The sequence below is a fragment of the Aotus nancymaae genome, unplaced genomic scaffold, assembly GCF_030222135.1.
Source record: "Aotus nancymaae isolate 86718 unplaced genomic scaffold, 86718_ANA_hifiasm-v0.15.2.pri h1tg000022l_1, whole genome shotgun sequence".
Taxonomy (NCBI): Eukaryota; Metazoa; Chordata; class Mammalia; order Primates; family Aotidae; genus Aotus; species Aotus nancymaae.
Genome location: NW_026988435.1, coordinates 2,532,502 through 2,547,567, shown reverse-complemented (window position 1 = coordinate 2,547,567; position 15,066 = coordinate 2,532,502). Strand labels below are relative to the sequence as shown.

At 35.2% G+C, this 15,066-nt stretch overlaps 1 protein-coding gene across 3 annotated transcripts in view; it reads left to right on the top strand.

Moving 5' to 3' along the window:
• EPHA6 (EPH receptor A6) overlaps positions 1-15,066 on the top strand; it is a 991,737-nt gene that overhangs the window by 694,346 nt on the left and 282,325 nt on the right. For all 3 annotated transcript variants that reach the window (XM_012474152.2, XM_012474154.2, XM_012474153.2), the window contains 3 exons: positions 3,439-3,547; positions 7,591-7,661; positions 10,681-10,806. In XM_012474152.2, coding sequence (XP_012329575.2) covers positions 3,439-3,547; positions 7,591-7,661; positions 10,681-10,806 — 306 coding nt within the window. The remainder of the gene's footprint in view (positions 1-3,438; positions 3,548-7,590; positions 7,662-10,680; positions 10,807-15,066) is intronic.

The following is a 15,066-nucleotide window of genomic DNA, read 5'->3' as shown; positions in this document are numbered from 1 at the left end:
GAAGGGGAAAAGCTGTCACCATTTACCCCACTATAGATATAATTGTGAATATAGTCCCTGCCCTAGGAAATTTGAAATCAAATGGGAAAGACATATTATAAAAAGTAATTTCAATAAATTGTGATAGTTTTATTGGTGGAAATAGTTTAAGAGTCTTGGGGAACATCTGTCTGGAGACCTATCCAAATCTAAACAACCAGAAAAAAAAAAGCTTTCCAAATGATGAGATATTCATGGAGGAGTGATTAGGAATTGATCAGATATTAAGAGTTTGGCTCATTCAAGGAACTGGAAGAAATTCAGTAAGCTTAGAGAATGTTAAGATGTGCCTGAAAACATATGCTAGGGCCATTTTTACATAGCCTTCATAACAAAGTTAAGGGCCGTGTAGTTTATCCTGAAAGGAAGTCAGAGCTCTGTGATGGACCAACACTATTAGGGTAAAAGGCAAAAATTATCCCTGTCAGGATCAAGATCCTGAGTGTTTTTATTTCATATGGCAAATCTTGTTCTTTCCATTATTTGATAGCAGCCTACATGGATAACACAATATCATAGTACAATTTTTCTGAAAGATTGTGACAAGAATATTTAATTCAACATTCTTATTTTATAGACACGAAGCCAAGTTCAAGCAAGGCTCTGATTGTTGTAGGGTAACAAACACAGCTAGATCTAGTTAGTGCTTCTGTTAGTAAAAATGGTGGTTTAAAGTACTGGCAATAGCTTGGAGATCGGCAAACTGAAGTTGGATTGCCAGCTTTCCCTTACACAAGATAGGTAACCTTGAGAAAGTAATACAACTGCTCAAACTAGGAATGATAATAGTACTTACCTAACAAGACCACGGTGAAGATAAATTCGATAATGAATTGAAGCTCTAAGCATAGTTTCTTATTAAATAATGACTGTTATTCTTGATGAACATCATAATGTTGATAAGGTTTTTATAATCATCCCAGCCTCACAATCTATAGCATTTTACTCCCAGTATAATAGTGTTTTATTAAATACTCTTATTTTCCAATAAGAGTATTTAACATATTTTATTCTCCACACAGGAGTGTTTAGGGGTCCTAAGTTTAAGAAACAATTATGCAGGAATATGCATTTTTCAAAGGGTTATAACTTAAGATTGTTATCCAATTAAAATTTTAATTAAAACGAAGTTTATAAATGTAATAACTGTGCAAAAGGAGACATATTCGTAGAATTAGCAGTTTAATCAGCAATTATGTATGTCAAACAACACCTCGTTTTATAACAAAGTAATCTGATTTTCAAAAAGCACCCAGTTACAAAATCTCCCTCTGAATTCTGGACTCAACAAATGATAGCTAACTAACTACTATGAAACAATATACTCCTGATTCAAAATTCTTGAACTAGTCTATATATTTTACAGATAAAACAGTTTTTAAGTAAATAATGTTTTTTTTGAGTAAATGCCACCTGCTTTATCTTCAAAAAGATAATGTTTTCTAGAACATCTATTTGTTACATTTTTGTTATTCAGTGACTTTCAGTGAGAAAATGTGACATTTTAGAGCACAACATTCATTCCCATGATATCAGTGCTATTTTGAAGATTAGGAAATTCATGAAGAACTAATAAAAGACCTTCAGTACATTATTTATTGGATAAGATGCAGCTATTTAACTCGTCTCTGCACAGAGTATGAGCAAAAACTTAACATTGTAGTAGATTGCTTGAAAATGCCTTGATTAAATCATAGTGACTAAAATCTAAGATTTAATAGATTTATCTTACTAAAACTGAATATAAATGACTTTTGTATCTATTTATATTTAGATTTCTTAAAAAGTCTCTAAAATGCTATAAGTGGTTTCTTACTGACTTGACAATAGTGTTGAAGGCTTAGACATTCTGTAGTAGATACATTATTTTTATGAGAATGTTATTACTCTGGGTCTGAATTTGCACATAGTATACTGCATACTTAATTCCCAGAAAAAGATCTACTTCTGTGGAAGCCGTAAAGTACTCAAGTTTAATAAATTGTTATGGTAGAGACTTCTGCAGTTTGCTTCTCAGTTATATACTTTATTTGATTCAATTTTCTCCAATAACTGATGAGATTAATAGATATTATTTATTTTCAGTAGTCCAAATAAGAAACAAGTTTAATTTAAGGAATATTAAGAGACTGATTGATTGGTTTTTTAGAATATTGATGATTAACTGAATTATTACTACAAGATATAGTTAAAAAAAAAAAAAGAAAAAATGAGACAAAAACTGGGAAGACTGAATTCTGGTTATAGTTCTATGTGAGCTTGGGCAACTTCTTCAATTTTTCTGTGTTTCTGTTTTCTTATCTCTATTACTAAGCAATTGCCTATTTTACCCATTAAAATTATATTTGATTAAAGCATTATTAATACAAAAAATTACAAGTGCTAATAAATCAATTGAAATGATATATGTTAAAACATTCCTGGAAGATTAGTAAAATGTGCAGCTCATGTGATTTTAAGAGACAGTTTTATCAATGAAAGAAAAAACATGTTGTTACCATATGTAATCTGGCCTTTTCTTCAAAAAAGAAAGATTTTAAATATCATTTTTCTAATTATTGCTAATTAAACATCTAAGTACCCACTATGTATATCCTCGTGCTGTCTACAACTTTAGTGTTTGAATTAAGCTCTAAGAAATATAAAGAACATCATTCTTAACAGGAATTATATAGTAGTCTTTCTACTCTGTAAAAACAGATATCAAAACAGTCTATAAAGCCTGGTCTAGTGGCCAAAGTGTTTAGGAGGAAATACAGTGAGCAATTACGTAACAGAATTTTTTTTTTTTTTTTTTTTTTTTTTTTTTGAGACGAAGTTTTGCTCTTGTTACCCAGGCTGGAGTCCAATGGCGCGATCTCGGCTCACCGCAACCTCCGCCTCCTGGGTTCAGGCAATTCTCCTGCCTCAGCCTCCTGAGTAGCTGGGATTACAGGCACGCGCCACCGCGCCCAGCTAATTTTTTGTATTTTTAGTAGAGACGGGGTTTCATCATGTTGACCAGGATGGTCTCGATCTCTTGACCTCGTGATCCACCCGCCTCGGCCTCCCAAGTGCTGGGATTACAGGCGTGAGCCACCGCGTCCGGCCAACAGAATTCTTTAGCCCATCTGCTGATTTAGTTTTACAGCACATACTTAATCTTAAATGAGGGATACTAGGAATTTATCTACTTTATTGCCCTTTTTTGAAGAAAGAGGAGAGGTTCATGTTGTGGGTTATGGCCCCAGCTCTTCAGCCCTTCTGGGTTTGCTTCATATATGTCAAATACTGAAACAAAGGCTAAATATACTGGGCTTGGCATTTGTTATTGTATTTTTTAGTATAAACTAAATTGTAAAATGATTCCGATAGTGAAATGTTACCCAGGGAAATTGTAATATTGTATCTCTGTTTCAGCTTCTGACATGGCAGCAGAACAAGGACAGATTTTGGTGATAGCCACCGCTGCTGTTGGCGGATTCACTCTCCTCGTCATCCTCACTTTATTCTTCTTGATCACTGGGAGGTAACTGAAGCATACCAGATTATTTCCAACATTTGGGAATAACCACTCTTTTTATACACTGCATATTCAGTGCTTTTAGATATAACAAAGCATACCTGAGGTAGAGAGGTATCCTGGAAAAGTTCATTCTGACAGTGAACCATCATTAGTTATCTGTGTCAACAGGTTTCTGAATATGGAAAGATCCAAAGATGATAAAAGGCATTTGAAAGCCGTGAATGATGAATTTATATTCAATAAGTTACTCTGGGTTTTTTCTTTACTATAATCAAATTACACCATAAAAATAATTTTCTTGGAAAAACTAATTTAGTGGAATGCCAGAACAATTCATATAAAAACTCTTTATAAACCTAGTGTTACAGAAATATATTTTTATCAATTAAATATTGAAATTATCTATGTTAGAATTATATTAATTGGTTTTATAAAGCTAATATTTCTATACTTCAGAGTAATATGAATAAAAATATAAAGTAACAGTAAATTTAACGTAGTGAAATACCTAAATTTGGATGCTTTATCCATCGGAAACTTAGCTTTCTGTTTTTACACAGGTTTGATATAAAAGTATATTAAAATCATTTAATGTCTTTAAAACATATAGTATGATTACCATAGGCCAGGTGCTGATAATATAGAGATGTGAATGAACATAATGTGTGCAAAATTATATGAAAGAATGATTGTTATTTTTTTATTTAACCCATGGAATTTGGCCAAGACTTTTGTCAGAAATCACAGCATTTTATCCTCAGATCATTCTAACAAGAAGATAAAATATTCTATCTAGATATCAATAGAGGCACAAAAGAAACCTCAACAGGTTTTTTTTTATAATCTGAAATACACATCTACTGCAGCATTCTACTATCAAGATTTAAAACTGCAAAAAGAATGTCAGCCAAACAATACACACCCTTGGTGACTCCAGCTAAAGTACACCAACCCTGCCAGAAAAACCTTGGCACCTCAGAAATAGCTGAAAATAATAAATAGCTACCTTGAGTGAACCAGAAACACTATTTGTTTTTAAAACTCTGCTTAGAGACCAATATTTTATTAAAATATAATCTACTTAAAATTAGAGGATATGCATATATGAAAAATTGTTTACAATTTTGACAGCACACCAGAAGGTATAGAACTTAACAATTACTTTTTACGTATCAAATGTGAGTCCCTGACAAAAATACAACTGCTATTCAATAAGAGTGTATTAGATTTAGCTGTAACAAACTTCGTTTTATAAATTTACCAAGGAAGAAAGCAACATGAGTATTCTAATGTGGTTGAGTTAAAAACAGTGACTTATATGTGAAATTAAATGGAAAGAAGGCGCTTTACAACTCTGTTTACTTAAATTTTTTTATGTACATAAACAGATACAGTAATGGTCTTAAAACTAAGAGAGAGTATCTGGGGGCCTCTTGTTTTTGGGGGTGATTAGCTGATAGAATAATTCTAGCTATAGTAACAAGGAAAGAACAGACATGAAAGAATTCAGGAAATAATGATAAATTCATCTTAATAAAAGTACTAATTTGCTTACAACATGTTGCCACCATCAGCCACTGTTGTCCAGCATTCTCCTAGGACTCTTTTCCTTTATTTTTAGGGCTGACCTCTGACAGCTGTTTGCTGTAATCAGAGCTTTGATATAGCTCATCTTTTATAGTGGACAAAAAACAAATTTTGGAGTCTGTAGACCAATTAACCATTAAGTTGAAGATGAAATATTCTACACTGCAGCTTATCAAACATGGCCTACAAAAATTTGAATCACTAGCAGGAGTCAACTGGTTATAACAAATAAACAAAATCCCTATACATCTTGGTGGAAGTCTTAAGTTTTCTGAAAAAGATTAAAATTATTCCCATATTATTTAGGACTCTTGCAAAGAGGGGAATTAAAAGACAGTATGGTTAGGGAGGAAGAAAGAAAGAAAGAAGGAAAAGGAAGAAAGAGAGAGAGATGGAGGGAGGGAAGAAAGGAAGGAAGTTTCAGTGAGGGTTAATGCTTCAAGTTTAAAGAAGAAAGGGAAAAAGGAAAATAAAATTATTTTGTTGTATGTAAAGTCACAATGACAATTTGGTTAAGTAAAGAAAATCAAATCACCAGTACTTTAGCATTGCTACACGTTTAGCAAACTTTTTTAGGAAAACATTAAACAGAAGAATAAACCTTACTGTATATTCCTTACCCTCTATATCATTAATGCTACCCGTGCATTTTGAATTGGGGACACTGACATCTTTATAATACACTAATTATCATGCAGTTGCATACAATTGAAAGACAATTTGCTTGGGAGCCCAGAAAGTTTTATTTGAGTACAATGTACTTATTTAAGTCCCATTGTACTTTAAGGAGATCTTAATTCCAAAGACACAAATTACATCATGCACCTATACTGTGATAAATTAGGGATGATGGTTGATTTTGATTCTGAAATAGTTTTGTTTTCCATTTTGAAAGTTTCTTTGAAGAAGGGAGTAATTTTTTAAATGTGATTTTATTTAACATCAGTATTATCCACAATAGAAAAAAAAATCCTCTGGAAGTTTATTTAAAATAAATTTATCCGGGCGCGGTGGCTCACGCCTATAATCCCAGCACTTTGGGAGGCCGAGGTGGGTGGGTCACGACGTCAAGAGATCGAGACCATCCTGGTCAACAAGGTGAAACCCCGTCTCTACTAAAAAATACAAAAATTAGCTGGGCACGGTGGTGCATGCCTGTAATCTCAGCTACTCAGGAGGCTGAGGCAGGAGAATTGCCTGAACCCAGGAGGCAGAGGTTGCGGCGAGCCGAGATCGCGCCATTGCACTCCAACCTGGGTAACAAGAGTGAAACTCCGTTACAAAAAAATAAATAAATAAATAAATTTAATCGTGATTCACTATATTGCAAAATTGGATGCAGTTATATGTATCTTGTAGAACATAAGTTAAGGCCTTGTTTTCTCATAGAGTATTTCAATAAACAATGATTTAAATAGCACATACACATGTGGAAAAGCATTTCATTAAGACATCAGAAAATATTTCATTAACACATAGATATGACAAACACAAAAGAAAACATTTCAATCTTTGCAGACTAAATAAGTAAGGCCTAATAAACTTGAGGGATGGTCTCAAATATTATCTTTATTTGGGATTCCTGGAGCAGACCAGAAATACTTCTTAAAAGGAGAATTTAACGATGAAGAAAAATATGTACTAAATTAATTACAGCTTTCAGTTTCTACGTTTGCCAATTTACATGTTGTCAGAAAGTGCTTTAACATTCCATGCACTGAAGAGAACAATTTCAATTACATAAAATAGAAAAAAATATATTTTGAAGTATCACTTAAACACTTTGGTAGAGCAGCATTCATTGGAAAATATCCTATGAAAACTGTCAGATATTTCTGAATAAATACTCAGTTTGCCATAGAATTTGAGGCAAAATTCCCATTGAAAGGTTGAATTATGTAACACAGATATACTTTGTTTAGCCATTAGAAATTTGATAAACCATCAAATCATATGGATGTTGAAGAATTTACTCATATTGAAGAACTCATGGGAGCATGGTTATCCAGAGAGAGAATAGAACATGCCTCAAATTCCAAATATTAAAAATTAAAACTGTTGAACCATGCTGCTGTTTAGCAATTAAAATGGAAGACATTTGTATACATTTCTGAAATTCTGGTTCAACACATTTTTTTATTTTGACTTCTATTTATTTATTTATTTATTTATTTGCCAATTCCAGCTATTAGTAGTCATATAAAGGATGGGTAGGGGCAGATTATTAAATATTTTCTAAGACTCCTGTCCTTTGAATCCATCTACTTGACAGTACTTTATTGTAGGGCTAATTTCAATGTACATAAGAAACTTTCTACAGGATATTTTGACATTATAAAGATATTTTTAAAGTAGTCTTTATGACAAGAACTTTGTTCATAGATTATATGTGTTTTAATCGGTTTTGGTTTGTATCCAGCATACTTCCTAAAATGAGTTTCTTTTTATCTTTTTAAAAGATGTCAATGGTACATAAAAGCCAAGATGAAGTCAGAAGAGAAGAGAAGAAACCACTTACAGAATGGGCATTGTAAGTAGCACAGTGACTTTCTTCCATTATGTTTACTGTTCCAGCACTTCAGGAGTGTATTCAAACTGTAGCTATTGAGTTGAGAAAAAAAGAAAAAAAAAAAAAAAACACTTCCAGCCTTTCAGCATTAACATTTTCATCTGGTTTCCAGGTTTGTTGGTGAAAGTTGCACCTGCTTCTCATTAAATAACATTACCTTGTTCCTAATTCTGCTTGCTGGAAAACAGACTGAATTTTCTAAAAATAATAGTTGACTGACTTTATCAAGTTATTTACCACTCACAATGGCTTCAGAACATGAGCTGGTTTTATCTGGTGGAGCATTAGACATAGAAATAAATATTAAGGAATCTTTATTCCTTCTTGTACAGACTGTCTTTTAAATATATAACAAATCAATTTACAATTCATTAACACTAAAAAAGAATATCAGCTCTTTAACTCTTAGAATATGTATGAAATCCTTGAGCTGACTACAAGGTTATATTCATTTGAGAGATCTTTTCCCAAGCAACCTATAATTACCACTATAGTTGGTTTGATAATTGACAACCTCTCCTCCTCAACACCCACCTCCACCTCCAGTTCCAAATTGCAAACTACTTTATCAAGACAGTTTTTCTATTGTGAGACACTGAATTAACAAGAAAGGGATGTTCTGTAATTAACCACAGTATAGAGATAAAGTGCGAGGCAACTTAACTGTTTAAATTTCTCTTTTCTTTCGAATTGAGCAAAAGAGAATAAAGGACGTTTCAATCTATACCACCCTCCAGGAAAGGGAAAGGATTTAAGTGAGGAATGTTTACACAGTAAGTCTGAGCCTCACTGCATTGGCACAGCTGAGAGAACTGATGTCTGGCAAGGGCTAACCTGGAAAGGCTGTAAATAGATTGCAGAAACCTGGATCCAGACACCTGGGCTGATGACTTATGCTGGGCAACCTTAAGATTCACTGCAGGACATTTAGTACTGATATGCAGAGGGAAAAGGTGCTCCTGAGGCATTTGTTATCTGTTTTCCAAGAAGCAGGTTAGCATAAACCAAACCAGATGGGCCCAGCATGAAGCAATGGAAATAACTCAAGCCAGCCAAGGAGGTAGAAGAAACTTAACAAACTGATGTTTAAGAAGACTGTGATAAGTTAAATTAGTAACCAGGTATTCAAAGTTCAAATTGTTTGGTTGTTTTTTTTTTTCCTCTTTACTACACATATCATGTTTTTAAGAAAAAAAAATGTGATATTTACTGATCTTATTCTTTAGAAATGTGTACCACCTTAAGTAATTGAATAGTTTAATAGTGAAAACCACATATGAGTTAATAAACGATGCTTGTTATCTGTGGCTAACATAACAGTATCAACATGACCACATCTCATTAGATACCACTAATAATTAGTAGTAGTGGCTACTAGGTTTGAGATTATAGAACTCAGTCTGAAATCATAAATTCTACTCAGTTATAAAAATATCATATGGAATATAAAAGAGGTACAGACTATCTGTTCTCCTTTTCTCCAGTGTAAACTTTGAGAAGTCAAGAAAAGCATGGCATGTGAAAATTAGCGTCAGATCTAGGTATACTTGGAAATATGCTTTTCTTGTGCTATTTTGAGAAATACTAATTTTCTCATGGTACATATGCACACTAAGAAGACAGAGGACAAAATGTAAATACAGGCAATGGACGAAGAAGGACTAATGAAGCAAATTGCTGCTAATACTGGGCATTTCAGCACTTCCTTTAAACTTTATTACCTTTTGATTTTTGATTTTGATTTTTTTTGTTTTGCAAGGGCATGTTTCTAAGGAGATTCAAACAATAGTCAGCGCTGGGTATTATATGGTTTTCAAAATCTAAGAAGCAACAAAACCAAATACCATCCCCTCTGTCAAAAATTTCACATTGGTCTTTTAATCCCTACTAGTTTATATTCAATAAAGGCTCGTTGTGTGATAATTGCCTGTAAAACCATACATAAGATATTGGAAAGATAGATATATAAGAAATGACCCCCTGTCTAGTGATCTAAAATGGAAAATGGAAATTAATGGGCCAGTTTGGTGGCTTGTGCCTGTAGTCCCAGCTACTCAGGAGGCTGAGGCAGGAGGATCACTTGAGCTCAGGAATTCAAGGCCAGCCTGGATGACATAGCAAGATACCATTTCCCTGACAAAAAGAAGATAAATAAATAAATGAGCCAAACTGAGGGATATTCATAGAGGCAATCTACGACTTCTTCAGATACTCACAAATGAACATACAGCCGCACATTCATGTTTTCCAGCCATCCTTTGTCATCATCCTACCCGCCTGTAGGCTGTGAGCACACCATTCCCACCAATAAAGCTGAGCAGATATACAACCAATAACCAGATATTGGAGTTTGATCCCCATTTCCGACCAGGATAGACAAGCTGATCCTTTTCAGGACTATTGCAGTCAGGCCACGGAAGCCATTACAAGAATAAAGAGAATGTTCTTTATCCCTACTGGCCTTTCTTGTTTCTATGCCACAGAGTCAGTTCTTTACTGCTTGAGAGTTTCTGGAAAAGGGGAGACCACAGGAATAGGGTATGAGTTCATAAAACCCACTGCCGTAAAGTACAAAGCGTTCGGGAGGGACCCCAATGGGCTTCCTTGTTTTGGAGGGAGGCTTATCCCTCATTTTCCCCACTCCCGGAGCTAGAACAGATGTGGAATGTTTTGGAAGTTCAGTGAATGAGTCAGCTGATTAAACATTTTACAGAAATATGTGACATATGTTTTTTGGAACTTGTCAGTTCACTTTCTAGGAACCCACCAGGTCACTCTGCATTAACAGTGAGGTAAATAAATTTTTGACCCTCGTAGTCAAAGCTTTAATATGGGCAGAGGGTGGGACAGGAAGAAAAGAGAGAGTTTAAATTGTTCATAAGACTGACTGCTTCAGTATGTCATTCCTCATTTTAAATGTTCACAAGACGTAGACTACTGAGATACTCAAACTAAATCAATCTTTTTGTTCTTGTTGCAGTGCGCTTCCCGGGAGTTAAAACTTACATTGATCCAGATACGTATGAAGACCCATCCCTAGCAGTCCATGAATTTGCAAAGGAGATTGATCCCTCAAGAATTCGCATTGAGAGAGTCATTGGGGCAGGTACTGTCAAATCTAAACTTCTGAACAAAAGATTCCTTAATTGTTTTGTAACTGATTTATCAACATATTATCTTAAATCTTAGGTTTTAGTCATTGAAAAGTTTTAGCAAGAGAGAGGTAAAGTTATCTTGTATTTATTTGTTTTGTTTTAAGTATACTAAGTGTTCATCTTGTTGCCAAACAATGAGAAAATTCACAAAAGTTACTTTTAATGTTCTATAGTCTTTTTTTATAGTGAAGATAAATTACAATGAAACTAGAGTTTTCAGGAGTTTGTCATAAGGTTATAGATTTACTCAAGCCCCAACATCTGTAGACATATACTATAATCAAAATAGTATTTATAATGATCACCATGAGCCTCTGCAAGACACAGAAATGTCCTGAGAATCACCACAGATAAAATTTGGTTCAATGCAGTTTTATGTCATTTTAATGCAAATTAATAATTCTCCTTATGTAGAATTTTCCGATACTTAGGACACTTTATTATTTGACTATTCTGAATAAATACAAATTTCTTGCAAATCACCCCACAGGAATTTATGCTACACATTAGTTAGGGCAGAGGCTAAGCCAATATAGCAAAAAGACTCCAGAATACAGATTTATTCCTCTTTCAGATGCTTGACCCAAGGTGAATAGTCTCATCCGGGGGTTCTTGCAAGGCCCAAGTTCCTTCTATTCTTGGCTCTGCCTTCCCCTAGCATGTCATCCTCCTCTAAATGACCAAAGCTAGGTCACCAGTACATCTGCCTTCCTGCCTGTGAGAGGGAAAAGGAAATAGTTCAATCTCTCTGGTTTTGTCTTTAAGGCAGTAACCTGAAACTTCCAGACAGAGGATTCACAGTTCAGTGGTCCAGATAACAATAACATGAACACACTTAGGTGCTAGAGAGTTTGGAAATTGAATCGCTGATGACTGCCATATGCATGTATATGGAGAGGCTGTTTTCCTAAAATAGAGAAGGGAGATTGGATCTTGATGGGGAATATAGGTCTCCTCTAGATGCTGGAAATCTGTTGAATCCTTTGAAAAGAGCAGAACAGCTGCAAGCGTGGCCCTTCCAGCCAGGTGTCATGTCTTTACAAAGGCCGAAAGAAAGCAGCTGATGATCCTCTGTCTCTTTCAAATCCCCTTTTCCCCCAGAAGGACAAACTACATAACTTGCAGGGCCCAGAACATATTGAAAAATACAGAGTCTCTTGTTAAAAATTTGTTAGGAATTTCAAGAAAGTGACAACAGAGAACTAAATCAACTACAGGGCACATCTAAACTCAAGACTCGATGTGACTGCGCAGTCACATACTCATGAAGCTAGTCCTGTTTCCCAGGTACACGGAGAATTTCAGGCACATTTGCAGAGAGTTCTTCCTGATTTCACTCCATTCCCTATGTACAGTGGATCACCTGGTCTCCTGCATGGCTGGGTCTCCTTCTGAAAGCTGCCTCAGGGGCCTTTATGTTCATAATCTTTATGTTCTCAGCCAAAGAAGCTGCCTTATCAGAAAGACTAAGAACCTGAAATGGAACCAGATTCTCTATCTTCTTCTGCTGAACAAACAGCACATCAGCAGGCATAATTGAGAGGAGTGATTGAATTATATCCATCTGGCTTTGGAGTTTGTTTTCTTAAGACAGCAGAGGGATAGAGAAGAGAGGAGGTTGAATAATCTCCATTGCACACGACATTTGGCTTTCTTTTCTTGCCCCTGAGAAAAACTGATATGTCTTTTTATACTGCCTGTTCAATACTCATGTAGATACACTAGAAGCATTTTCCGTTTTAGCCCTTTGTGCTACAACGTAACTAAATGCCAGTGTCTGAATCATAATATTGAGAGGTAAAATCAAGTTTCTGAAGTATAAACAATAATAAGAAATTAAACGTTTCTTTCATTTTTGGATTTTTTTCAACTAAAATATAAATTTTTCTCCTAAGCAAGTATAATGGATACTGCAAAATCCAGAAATAACTACTAAAGAGATTATTTTAATATCAGTTTTCTACCTGCTGTGCCCAAACTCTAATAAGTCATAATGAGGTTTATCTCATTTGGCAAAGACGGACTATCTAAACCATGTAGTTACTTCTGTAGATTGATGTCTCTTTTTAAATCTTTATTCATCTTTGATGGTTTCAGCTTTCAAACAATATGCTAAGGGTCCTTTTACTATCTATATTCAGAAAAATCACGAAAACAAAACTGGTTTGTGAAACAAAAGTATTATAACCTAACTTGCCTCTTTGTGGCCCTGGCCAATACTGCTCTGGTAACGTATTCCTTTAGATCACTGTTTTAGCCCTTTTTATGCTGCTGTAATAGAATACCTCACACTGGGTAATTTTTGGCTGAAAGTTCTGGGGGCTGAAGTCAAGACCGAGGGGCCGCGTCTGGTAAGGGTCTTCCTGCTACATCATAACATGGTGGAAAGCATCCATGAGTGAGGGAGAGGAAAAGGGGACTGAGCTCCCCCTTTTATAATGAGCCTGCTGCATTCAAATAGTCATGAAGGCTGAGCCCTCATGATCTAATTACCTATTCGAGGTCCCACCTCTAAACACTGTTGTATTAAAGATTAAGTTTCCAATATGTGCACTTCAGGGGACACAGTCAAATCATAGCAGTCATGTCTCTCAAACTTTATTTTTGTGATGTGTGAAGTGTGAACGCTTCCCATAGCAGCCGTGTGGACAAAACATTGTTCAAATTGAAGAAGAACCAGTCGTTACGTAACATCTGTGCACCACTGGTTACATTCCCAATTTGTAACTGTAAATACTTTCTTAGATTGTCTTGTAGCCTTTACTTTCTTCCCCCAGCTGTTGATCGCTTCTTCTCAGACTCTATTCCTTCATCATCTTTGTCCATTAGGTAGTCCCCTTGGAAATGTAAATTAAATGGCTTAAGTGGTAGTCTAGACGCTGGACAGAGGTGAAGTGGGGTGGAGAAGATGTGAGAGGCCAGATACCAGCTCCTGACAACTGTCAAGTGCAGGATATTCAGGCAGAATTAATGCATTGACAGTAGGAAGAGCAAAAAGTACTTAGATTCACAGCTCATTGCTGTGAATATACCAAACCTCCATCTCTTATAGATGCAAGACACGCATGAAAAGCAACAGTTAAGATTACTTTTTAGATTTCTAGTTGGAAAAGCACAATATAAAATCATTAAATATTTCTTAAATGAGTTATCAAAAATAAATGTAAAACAGCCACATTAACATTTTCACAAAAAAGCATCATATCACACCTAACCCATCACATTTCTTTTTTTTTTCTTTTTTTTTTTTTTTTTGCGACGGAGTTTCACTCGTTACCCAGGCTAGAGTGCAATGGTGCGATCTCGGCTCACCGCAACCTCCACCTCCTGGGTTCAGGCAATTCTCCTGCCTCAGCCTCCTGAGTAGCTGGGATTACAGGCACGCGCCACCATACCCAGCTAATTTTTTGTATTTTTAGTAGAGACGGGGTTTCACCATGTTGACCAGGATGGTCTCGATCTCTTGACCTTGTGATCCACCCGCCTCGGCCTCCCAAAGTGCTGGGATTACAGGCTTGAGCCACCCGGCCTCCCAAAGTGCTGGGATTACAGGCGTGAGCCACCGCACCCGGCCCCCATCACATTTCTTAACACGTTCACTGAACAATGTTTGCTAATATTTACTTAAAAAAGATAATGTACCACTTAATCTTTTCATATTAAATCACTATATTTATTAGAGATATATATATTCACACTGTCTTCCTAAATCTTTGTCCTGAGATTTTAAACTAGTAACCATCAAAATACTGTACAACTAAACCATAAAAATTTAATTTTTCTCTACATATATCCTTAACATTCCCCATCTTTCCCTATAAATTTCACTGTTCTTTATGAATTTTCTAGGGTACTTTTTTGTGTGTATATATCAATATTCTATTTAACAGTGGTAGCTTATCTTTGTTCATCAGTATAGGCCTCAATTTCCATGAAAATGCACATTTCCATTTAAATAAAGTGAGCAGCTCTGTTGCATAGGAGACTATCAAGATCATCTATCTCCTTTGACTTTTTTGCATTATAAAATGAAATTCTGTGGGCAGAGGACTGTAAAACAGAAATTCTCAGGCTAAAAGAGCCAAGTCAGATTAGGGGAGAATCATTATTTTATACATATCTTACAAGATAATGAGAAAACTGGTAAACAATTTTAATCATGGTCTGGAAAAGGTCATTGAAAGGCTGTCCCTCTTTGAGGGCACTACTGA